This window comes from Chaetura pelagica, unplaced genomic scaffold (assembly GCF_000747805.2).
Source record: "Chaetura pelagica isolate M959 unplaced genomic scaffold, ChaPel_1.0 scaffold177, whole genome shotgun sequence".
NCBI lineage: Eukaryota > Metazoa > Chordata > Aves > Apodiformes > Apodidae > Chaetura > Chaetura pelagica.
The window spans coordinates 1,064,551-1,076,444 of record NW_009953803.1 but is presented as its reverse complement, the minus strand read 5'-3'; the positions used below and the strand labels follow the sequence as shown (position 1 = coordinate 1,076,444).

The 11,894-nt window shown below is 50.2% G+C and overlaps 1 protein-coding gene across 1 annotated transcript in view; it reads right to left on the bottom strand.

The window, feature by feature from the left end:
- ARHGAP26 (Rho GTPase activating protein 26) overlaps positions 1–11,894 on the bottom strand; it is a 113,931-nt gene that overhangs the window by 46,326 nt on the left and 55,711 nt on the right. The window contains exons 14-16 of the mRNA XM_010001244.1: positions 11,377–11,464; positions 10,225–10,283; positions 9,628–9,733 (exon numbers count right to left, since the gene is read on the bottom strand). Coding sequence (XP_009999546.1) covers positions 9,628–9,733; positions 10,225–10,283; positions 11,377–11,464 — 253 coding nt within the window. The remainder of the gene's footprint in view (positions 1–9,627; positions 9,734–10,224; positions 10,284–11,376; positions 11,465–11,894) is intronic.

The window sequence follows — 11,894 nt, the reverse complement described above, 5'->3', positions numbered from 1 at the left end:
AGTGGGGCTTTGGCCAGCAGCTGTGCCTGCACAGAGCACCCCCAGCCCCACAGCCCCCAGCAAAGCCCCTGCTGCACTGATGGGTTTTCCTCTGGAAAGGGAAATGGTCAGTGCCTTCACATGGCAATAACAAACTGGCATAGCCAGTGGGGCCATAAAAGCTTGAGAGAGCAAGTAGATGTTAACCAGAAACGCCTTGAAAGATCTGCAGTGAGGGCAAGCAACGTGCTGAAGCCTACCTGACAGCTGGGGAACAGCTCAAGTGAAGGGGCTGCCAGAAAGGCTCCCAGCAAGAACCAGCAACAGTCTGAGCGAGTGCAACTCCTGCTGTCCCTGCCCACGGGCAATAACGCCCAGCCCAAAGCCAGGCTGCAGGGCAAGGAGCAGAAGCTCCGTGGTAGACACCTGGATGTTCACACAAGCACACCAGCCACAGGGCAGAGCAACTAAGCAGGCTTCTTTGACTTTTTTTTTTCCTTCCTTCCTTCCACCTCAGAGGTATCTTGGAGCGTATTCACTTCCCAGGTGTGAGGTTAATGCCTTTCCCTCCAAAACATTTATTCCTAAAAAAAATTGTTTACATGGAAAGAAAGGGAATACAGAAACAACCAGCTACAGAGAATAAACTGAAGTCATGGTTAACAACAGCAGGTAAAATGCTTATCCTGTCTTGGCCAGTGGAATGAGGTTTTGCTCAATGACTGGAAAAATAATCCCCTCCAGATGTCGTGCATCCTGCCACACACACGTGGGCAAACCCACTCACCATGATGCCCTTCCCACTTTCACAGCAGCAGGTAACCACCAAACTGCAATGAACTTCCACAGAACTGCATTCAAGAGTACAATAACTATTTAACTCAAGAAACCAACAGCCTGCTAAGCCCCAGCCTCCCAGCAGGGCACCATGCAGCCGATGGCCAGACCCTCCTCCCACCTTGGGGTGAGTGAGACACAGGGAGCAGAAGCTAAGGAATGTACTTCCAGACTCCCAGGCCCCAGGCACATTGGTACCTACACACGTGCATAAAGCCTGTGGAAAGCAGAACTGGCTCCCTCAGCTCAGTCCTGGTAAGCCCAGCATCACCACCAAACCAAACATCCTGCAAAAATGCAATTACAGAAAGTCTAGACCTCAACTAGACATGTGGTTTATTCACATGAAGATGGAGAGAGGAGACAGGTCCAGGTTGGGCCAAGGATCACTCCCCATTCTGGGGAAAGCTGTAGCTAAAAGACATCTTGGCACAGGTGACATTTATTTTCATTTCTTCTGTTGAAAAGAAATTTGACTAACATCTATGTATCCGAACTTGGTTTAGACCTGGGTTTGTTCAGCACACAGAGCAATCTAGAGAAACTCTCATTAAAACATTGATGTCCCACTTTGGCTGCAGGAATGGAGACAACACCAGGGAGAGATGCCAGCTATTTATTGGAAATCTTTTGCTCATTCTAGATTCAATCTGCTTCTGTACACAGTTCCAGTTTCACTGTGATAAACAATTAAAAAGAAGCCAGATAATTATATGCTATCAACAGCCTCTACCCAACAACATAAAGTTCAAAGACAAGAATTAACACTTGAGCTATGCCAAACACTGGATGCTTCTCCCAGCCATCCCAGCTGGCCAAAGGGAGCTCTCAGGGATGCTAAACCACAGAAATTCCACAGCCAACCCAGCACATGCTGCTAAATGACTGGTCTTGCCAGCACTGGAGCTGTAAGCTTTAGTCAAATTTAAGACACTCATCATCCTATCTAGAGAGATAACTCTTATGTGTGATGAAGATACAAGAGTTGTGAAGAACCTGATAAGAGAGACGTGGCAGTCTTTGATGTGCATTCCTCTCCAGCTGAGCACTGGGGTGTCTTCAGAAAAATCTATGGACCTTTTGAAGAAGCATGGAAGAAAAAGCTACCAGAAAATGCACCCAGCTACTCAATTGACAGTACAGGCTGAGGAGATTAAAAGTTCATTTGCAGAAGTAGAACAAAACCTTTTGCTAATGTACACATTACAGGAAACCAAGCCCAAACAGCACAGCAAACACCTACAGGTTTTTTGGTGTGGTTTGTTATTGTTGTTGTTGTTTTTTAATTCTGCAGAATGTCTTATTAAAAACAAAACCAGAAGAGTAAGAAAGAGCCAGAGCCTGCAAGGGGGAGGCAGACACCCAGCCTCTGCTTTGTACAGGGTGCCCAGCATTCCTGGGGCCATGTCCCATTCCCACTGTGCCCCCAACCAGCACCTGCTGAGCCAGAAACAGTCTCTGCTCTGCCAAGAGCACCACCAGCTCCCCAGATGAGGTACACCAAAAGCCCTGCCCCACCAGGCTTGGACATCTCTGGCTCCAAAACATGAATGGTTCCTCAGGACGTGCTGAACCAGGCCAGAGCTGCTCCTCAAGCACAGGCTGCACCTTGCAGAGAACCTTCAGAGGAAGGAAAGGATCCCCCTTTCTACAAGTCTTGAGCAGAGAAAATACCAGGAAAACAAGGGAATGTGTTCACAGCATCATCGTTACCCCAGCTGCTAACTGCAAAAGCAGCTTGGGGTTGTTCTTGCTCTGCTCCCACCATGTATCTGATGTAACGTGCTCCAACCCTGAGGAGGAGGAAGGAGCCAATCTGCTGACACGTTATCAATGATCCAGTGGATTATTTTGTGGTAGCAGAAGAAAAATGGATGCAGGCCATTTGCAAAGACTATCTAAGAGACCACCTGCAATGGCTGGAGAGGTCCAAGCTCCCAGGGCCAAGTGGCAGGATCTGGACACGCACAGGACCTCTGTGGCTGGGCAGGAGGGGGGGACAGGGCAGGCCCCCTGCTCTGCAAAGCTCCCTGGATGAAAAAACTACCCCCCTAACAAACTGTCTTAAAGGTAAAATCATCTTCTGGAGTCTAATGCAAAAGCTGAGAATACCAGGGGGCAAAAGCAGGCAGGTTTCCTGAGTGCTGGGAAGGGGTGTGAGCACAGGGGCCGAGCAGTAGCACAGCCCCCACGACAGGCTCTGCCAGGGGCCTGTGGACCCCCAGGGCCTGTGCCTTCCCACAGAGCTACAGGTGGTTCCAGTTAAATGCTGTAATTAAATTAGCCAGGCAAGACGGGCACGCTAGGATTTCAAATGCATCTGCAGAGCAATCTCTCATCTGCTGCCTGTCTGCAGTGTGAAACAGCCCAGGAGCTGCAGGGAGCCTGAGCTGATGGAGGGGGGAGGGACTCAGAGGACATTGCATTGTCCCCCTGGAGCTGGGAGCAAGGAGGGGTCCCAGTGCTGCTGGACCTGTTGCCTTCCCCCCTGCCAGGCAGCCCCAGGGAGCTGTGCTGCTGCTGCCTGGGGTGGCCTTTCCCACGCAGGAACAGAAAAATAAACAGACAGCTGGCTATACTGGCTAACCATGTCAAAGCATTACAACAAAAGGGATTTCTATTGATCTGAGTGGGTCTGGCTCCAACTGGGAAGAGGATGATTTAAAATAGTTGCTTAGAATGGTATTTTCAAAACCAAGGATGTCCTTGTTTTGCTCAGTATTGTTTTAGCAAGATGAGCCTAAACTGTCCTTCCCCCTTACTCTGTGTGCTGGCTCTCACCTCTTGCCCTGCCTGCCTGGGGTACGTACAGGCAACACAGGCAGCAGGACCAGCAGGGATCCACAGCTCCACGCACAGCCACAGGGGATGGACCTGCACCCACCTGCTGACACAGTGGGGATGAAGCTCCAGGGGCTGCAGCCAGGCTGGGCTCAGGCCCCATGGCATCTCCTCTCAACCTCTCCATTAAACCACAAGACAACATAGTGGGTTGGATGGAACCCCAGCAGCTCTGAGGGTGCCCAGCAGCACCAGTGGCTCCAGCCCCACAGCAGCACCCATCCCAGCTCCTCGGGTACCAGGACTTGATGCTCCAAACCAAGATGAAAAGCAGATAAATAAAAACAAGAGGAGGAAAGGGAGAAAAAGGTGTGGAGGAAGAAGTATGGCAAGAGCTAGACCTGGGACAGATGAGCCCCAGGCAGGATTCTTCCAGCTCCTGCAGGGCAGAGCGTGCCTCCAGGGAGTCACCTCTCATATGATCTGCCTTTTGCTATCCAAGGGAGCACCAGATCCTTTGTGTCACTTGGACTCCCAGGGATCCACCAGGGACCCAGCAGTGCCACGATCTAAAGGGATCAGAAACAGGTGCCAGGCAAGAGGCCGTGCTGGTGAGCGGGAGGATCATCCCCGGCCTGGCCACCTCAGTCAGAAAGCTCTTTCCTTTAGGCAGCCAAATCAAGAGAGGAGCATATGAGAGAAGTGCATCTCAGAGGCCTCAGCGGCTAGTGGAAATTTCCAGAACGTCCTGGACAAGAATGACTTACTGGAAGTAATACATAAATCAAGCAAATGAATAGTTACCAGACAGCAGCATAAACAGCTGCCATGGGGATGAAATCAGACCTGCTGTGCCAAGAGGCGTCAGCCTCCTCGCCGGCTGCACCTTCGGGGGAAGTGGGAAAAACAAGCGAAGGAAAAGCCCATTCTGGGGAAGCAGCCACCCCAGGTCCTGCACAGGTGCCTGGGTGGGATTCCCAAAGGTGGCAGGCACAGAGCTCAGCAGAGCAGGCGCTGCTGCCAGGGCCCCGGCTGCCGCAGGGCTGTGTGCGGGCAGCGCAGCCCAGGGCTGCCAAGGACAGGGCTGCTCCACGCGGGGGAAAACAAGCACCGGGTTGTATTTTTAGGCAGAAGACCCAGAAGATGCTTGTCCTCTTCTCCTTCCAGCAGTCCCTCATTCAGCAGAGCACCCTTGGAGAGCTCAGCCCCTGCCCCATCCTGCCAAGGGGCTGCAAGAGAGGGTGGGTTTGGCTGGCTCGGTGGGGCCACGACCAACAGCAGCCGCCCTGCAGGGCCCATGGAAACCATCCATGCTGATAAGTGGAAAACAATTTGTGCTAGAGATAGTAATCACTATCATCTTGGTTAAAACACGTAAATTAGAAAACACCATCACAGGAAAAAGAAAGGCAACTAGTCACTGCTGGCCAGGCCACAGCCGTGGATGATTAAAGATAATTGATTCTGCTAAATACACGTAGACACTTCTTTCCTGCAGCCTCCTAAATTCTTTTGACCCTGTGCCAGGAGAGGAGCAGACATGCAGGCAGGGGCAGCCCTGCCCCTCCTCGGCTGGGGGGATGATGCATGGAGCAGCAGCAGTGATGCTCAGAGTGACAGAGCCACGGGCTGGGAGCAGGAGCCCCTCAGCAGGGTGCACAAGCACAGCACCATCTGCACGGCAGAACCTGGATCTCAGTGCCACAGAGCAGGGCAAGGCTCAGGTGTCACTGCAATTATATGCATGTAAAAAAAAAATAATAACAACCATTCTGAAATTCTGGAAAGATAATCAGAGTTAAATCCTCCTGCTCCGCACCTCCAAAGCATTTGTCACCTAACATGAAAGCACACTGAAAGAGAAGAAAAAGGCAAAAATGGCAGTTTTCTGCAACCAGCTGCACTCCCGGCAGCACCGCGCTCAGCAGCTTTAACTTATTTGGCAGGAAAAAAAAAATGACTTTAATCTGAGCTGCCACATTCTGTTGATAAAATAGCATTTGAAACTCCAGTGTAGCTGTTGCTGGAGATAGGTGCTGGGCCAAAAGCAGCTCTCTGCAGCAAAACAAGCCAGCAGCATGCAGGCAGTTGCTAGGTGACGTGCAGTGGGGCAGCCTGCTGCACCCACGGTGCTCTGCAGCACCCAGGAGGCATCCTTTGCCTGCTTCCCCAGCCAGGAACAGTGGGGGAAAAGTCCCAGAAAAAAAGAGAAAGCCCTAAGGATGGTGTGAAGAGTCCCACGCTGTGCAGACTTGAAGCTGCTGCCCCGACAGAGGAGGGGGAAGGGTGGGCACAGGCTGCTAAAACATGACAGAATGATAGAATGTCTTGGGTTGGAAGGGACCTATAAATGTCACCCCCTGGAAGAGGCACGGGGGGGTGGGGGGCAGGGTCAGTGCCACATGTTTGGGTACCATACAGGTCACACAGCAAGCTCCCCACGTCTCCTGGCATCAGCTCTTCATGTAGCTTTTTAAAAAGCGTATTTCTTACCTGTAGAGCAGGGGGAGGAGAACTCTCACCAGCCATGCCCTGCAAACATTAAAGCTGCAAGAGGTAATGGACTGACTAAGCAGGAGAGACTGGTAACTAATCCAGCTACAGGAAACAGAAAATGTGCTGGGTTTGCCTTTCAGTTCTTTGAAAGGCATGGGCTATTCTGGCCTGAGACAAGAGAAACTGGGTGATTTTTAAGATGACCAGAGTCTCCCTAACTTCAGTTGCTGCCTCCTCAGTCATGCCCCTTGGCAGGGTCAGCAGACACAGGTATGGGGCTTACTGGGACAGTCCGGACAGAGGGTGTTCAGGCTTTCCTGCCAACATCCACCTTGGAAAAACATCAGAATAAAGAGCTCTCCATTCTTTTGGAACAGCAAATCACCCCTGGGTTTATCACAGGACTCCTGACATTGTGAACATGTCCCAGGAAGGAAAATTAAAGGTTTGACCTACTCATGAGTCAAAGAATAACATCATAATAGCAATTTTCACTGGAAGCAGAGTCCTTAGAGCAGAAAAGGAAATTTGCAGCATTATATCCCTGATGGAGGAACACAGACAGGGATTGCTCATGCTCTGTATTCACAGAGGGTAATTGCCTGGACATCTGAACATGAGACAGCACAAATAGGCCTAAAGATACAGCAAAAGGCAGAAACCAAATTTTCTATTTATACACTCCTCACCCTCCACCCTGCCTGTGCCTTTCCCCAGGATCTGCTCTCCTCTCGCCTCCTATTAGGGTGGTTTTATTACTGTTATTAATGGCAGCTCCACACCACACAAGAAGCCCCATGTGCTTTTTTAGTAAGAAACAGCAAGTGCACAAACCAAAAAAACCAGATGTAAGACAGTGTGGGACAGACTCTTTCTCTATTTGACTGTTGCAGATTGACTTCTGCTTCTAGTGCAAGTAAACTTCACAGTAATACTGTGAGAAATATTTTTTAGCTCATCTGATAAAAACGCAAATCTTGATTATTCAGACATAGCTTAAAATAAAATCCAAAAAACTAAACCAAAACAGAAACAGATGAGGTAATCTCCTCTGAGAAGTGCAGCTCAGTTTGGCAGCGTCAGGACGGGGCCTTTCAGTTTTGCTCATGTTAGTTCTGGATGCCCAGGATGGGGCAGCACCCAAACCCCACCAGCCCCACCCTGAAGCACTCCCCTTCCCCACACTGGTCACCGGGGCAGCCCAGCCCCTGTCCCTTCTGCCACATTCTCCCTCTCCCCAAACATCATCTGCAGATGTGAAGCTTTATCTCCTGCTCAGCCTTTAACCTGGCTTTATGGTCCCACTGCCTCAACCGCTGCAATTAGAAGAGGCGCAGTAATGAGCCCTGGGCTGGGCTGCCCTCCCTGTGCTCCTGCAGACATGTGCTGCTCCGGAGGGGCTGGGTGCAGGATACCCACTGTGCAGGGGCTGCAGCACTGCCACAGGAGGGGTGCTGGAGAGCCCCTGCCTGGGGCTGGCTGCTCCTCCAGCCCCACAGCCCCGGACGCCCCAGGAGGCGCGCTTGCTCCCCGGCTGGTTTAGTAAGAAACAGCAAGTGCACAAACCAAAAAAACCAGATGTAAGACAGTGTGGGACAGACTCTTTCTCTATTTGACTGTTGCAGATTGACTTCTGCTTCTAGTGCAAGTAAACTTCACAGTAATACTGTGAGAAATATTTTTTAGCTCATCTGATAAAAACGCAAATCTTGATTATTCAGACATAGCTTAAAATAAAATCCAAAAAACTAAACCAAAACAGAAACAGATGAGGTAATCTCCTCTGAGAAGTGCAGCTCAGTTTGGCAGCGTCAGGATGGGGCCTTTCAGTTTTGCTCATGTTAGTTCTGGATGCCCAGGATGGGGCAGCACCCAAACCCCACCAGCCCCACCCTGAAGCACTCCCCTTCCCCACACTGGTCACCGGGGCAGCCCAGCCCCTGTCCCTTCTGCCACATTCTCCCTCTCCCCAAACATCATCTGCAGATGTGAAGCTTTATCTCCTGCTCAGCCTTTAACCTGGCTTTATGGTCCCACTGCCTCAACCGCTGCAATTAGAAGAGGCGCAGTAATGAGCCCTGGGCTGGGCTGCCCTCCCTGTGCTCCTGCAGACATGTGCTGCTCCGGAGGGGCTGGGTGCAGGATACCCACTGTGCAGGGGCTGCAGCACTGCCACAGGAGGGGTGCTGGAGAGCCCCTGCCTGGGGCTGGCTGCTCCTCCAGCCCCACAGCCCGGGACGCCCCAGGAGCAGCTCTGGCTCCAGGGCTGGGGGAGCTGCCGCAGGGCGGCGAGCTCAGCAGAGCAGGCTCTTGCTTCTCGGCTTCCTGCCGTTCTCCGAGATAATTTTTTTTCCCATCAAATAACAACTACGAGCTGTTCCTCTTCCTAATATAGCACACACCACCAGCCTTATTGCTTGTTTGTGTTTTGTTTTAGTTCCTTTCCTACTAAAGCAGCATGAAACCCATTGTGTTACCTGCCTCCCCCCTCCACATCGCACTCAAACACCACCAGGTTTTCCTTTAAATGAAAAGCACTTGAGCAGTTATGAGATTCCTCACACATATTTGGTTGGCGGGAGTACCTGGAACCGCCTGGCCCTTGGCTTGAGCCTGTAAATGCAGAAGGTTTTGAAACAGAGATCTAAACCAGGTCTTTGGTTTTTCACAGCTTTGCTGGGGAATCCATGGAACAGATACAAATCCGCGTTGTAAGAAAGCATCTGGAGTAATTTTTAAGCCTATTTGAAGCATCATCTGTTATTTTGTCTCTTAAACAGATTACTTCAGGTTCTCTTCTTTTAAACACTTATGCTGATTAACTCATTCCCCAGGTTTCCAAGTCCTGCCTCATCCCTCTTGCTCACTCAATGCCCACGCGACGAGCGAGGGCAGGTACGACCCCGCAGCCTTGAGGCTGGCGTGAACACCTGAACATGCTTTCACTTTTTAAACACTAATCAAAGGTTTCCATGGTAACCTGCAGGAGCAGGAAGAACATAGGAAATTATAGGTCAGCTCTACCACTGAGAGCAAAAAAATGATTCCTCTGCCCTTGAGAAGTTTCAAGGTCGTCTAGAAGTATTGATTAACCAGGTCACATGAAGGCAGAAAACACACCCCTGAGTCGCCTATTGTAGCGAAGAAAGAGCTTTTAGTGCTTTAACACTAGGCTTGATCTGAAGCCCAGACTGAGCTTAACCTCTGCTCTGCCTTCTGGAGAGCCCAACCCCATTACCACGCCATTAAGAGCAACACTATATTCCCAGTAGTGCATGGGTTGCTCCGGCCACCGCAGGGCCAGGGCAGGGTGGCACTGGCAGGGCCAGCAGGGACATGGGTCAGTGGGACCAGCCCCTCCTTCCCTCCCTTCCTGCTCTGTCCCTCCTCATTTCACTCACACGTGGGTTTCCAGTTACTCGCCAACCCGATATGACTCAACACTGCACACTCACACAAGGAAACTTTTCTACCACTATTAACTTTCAAAGGAAGTGGAAAAAGGAGAGAAAAACATATCAGTCATAAACGTACTTTGCCAAGTGGTTCATGAGCAAGTGCAGCATCTGCCTGTTTTTCTCCGGGAGCCGATGCACGAGGCTGTGGATCTCTGACACTCTTGACTCTTGATTCTCCAGTTCTGCGTTGGAAATAAAAGATGATGCATCAGAAGGTTATCATGGAAAGAGGCATGCAGGCCCCAACACAAGCACTGACAACCATCCCAGGGACCCGGGGATCCCTCTCCCTACCCCACCTTGCACCCAGGCATGCTGCAGGTGCTCTCCATGGGACTCTTCCTATCTACCAACTGCAACCATTTGTTGCCAAATGGGAGAAATGAACTGGCTGAAGCAGGGAGCTGAGAGCAGACACCAGCCATACAAAAAGCCAGTTGTGATCAGGAAAGGGGCCAGCCAGCTCTCCATTCCCCCTGCACCATCCCACAGCTCCTTTTCATCCAGGAAGTCCCAAACAACAACATGTCCCTACTGTCTCTGTTCTTACTCTACTTTCCAGAAGTTAGGAAGAAGGAGGTTGGTGGGGAAGCAGCAGGGCAGAGGTTATGCTCAGTTACTTGCAAATTACTCTCCACTTCCAGAGAAGCGCCACAAACATCAACAAACTCACTTGCTGCTTTGATGAAGCTCCTTTGAAACTGGTACATCATGAGTGGCCCTGGCAGCATTCTGGAAGATAAAAAGGTAACATGCACCAACTCCTCTGAGCAACACTATCCACAGCAAGAAAGCTTTACCTTTAACATAAATTCAGCTCCATTTTTAAAGGTGCAGAATTAATCAATAGCAATTCTTGTTGATTTCCCCATCAGAAGGAGTAAGATCTACTGAAGTGCTTTCGATTTATTCTTCCTCCCTTTTTTGCACCACACTAAATTAATTTTTAATTTTAGCATTCCTTCAGAGTTTCAGTACATTAGGAAGTCCATGTTTCCAAGTAAGTTTAAAAAAAAATGTAAAAGGGAAACAAACTTAGTCATAAAACATGAACATTCCCATTAAATTCCCCATTCTCTCCTCCCACTTCCACATCCCTTCACTGAGACATCTTGGTGCTGCCGACATCCTTCATGGCTTTGCAAACAGTTCATACTCTGGAGCAAAGGTTGCCAATCATGCAAAATTATACAGCACTTTGTGATTTTCTAGGCTGAGATCCACCACGCTAATTACACTCATCACCTTAATTGGATTGAGCCTCTCTCTTGCATGCGCTCCCTCTCAAACGCAGCCCAAGACCTGGATCAGCGAGAACAGGCACGGAGCTGCAGCCACAACAGGCAGGAGCATGTTGTGGGGAACAAGATGCTGGGAGCAGCCAACAAACTCACCTTTAGGAAGATAACCCACTGTGATAATGGCATCAACTCACACACAGAGATGATGTGTTACCCTATGAGTACACCAAAGCTCTGCACCCAGCTCTGAGCAGCCCTCAGAGCAGCCCTGGGCTCCCCTCAGCCACTGCTCAGCAGGTGGGAGCCCCTCCTGAGCAGTTTAAGGCAAAGCTTCAATCAAGGCAGGGGATGTGAGACTTTTAAACCCATGTTTGTATGATACACGCATCTGTCAGAGCTCAACATATTCCCCAGATCCTACTCCAACGTGCTGGAGGGTCAAGGGAAAAGCCAGAATAAATAATTGAAGAGCATTTTCTACTTGGTTTCTGTCAAAGTGCGATTGTTAAGGATCTGCAATAACAGGCAGTAACATCCCAGGTCATCACTGAAGCTGCATGACAGATGAGGCTTTCCTGCCTTACCTCAGGTAGGTTTTCAGTGCACTAGTAATGGTCTTTATCTCCCACTCCGCACAGATGTCTGTCTCTGTTTCTGTGGCTGTTTTGGGATCTAAGGAAAAAGACAAAAAAAGAAAAAAGTGAACCAAAAGTGAAGATAATACCAGCTCAAACCAGCTCAGCTGCATGGGAAGACTGTCACGTCCCATTTTATTTGCTATTCCCCAGCCCAGTGACCACAACCTGATCCCCACCAGACACTTCTGGAGGGAAGCAGAGCTTATCACACAAGGTGGGCCACACTCACTGCCATGGGACGAGAAGAAAGAAAAGAGGAACATTAATCGTGAGCAATGAGATTGGCAGTTGGACTCGAAGTGTGACACTTACACAGGGCACAGGGGGCCGTGGTGTTCAGCAGCAGTGGTGACAAAGCAGGGCACAAAAACTAAATGAACCTGGACAAGCACTGGCCCCCAGGCCTCAGCAGAAGACCCCAGCCCCAAGGAGGCTGCCAGGCATGGCTACAGCCTGAGCCCATC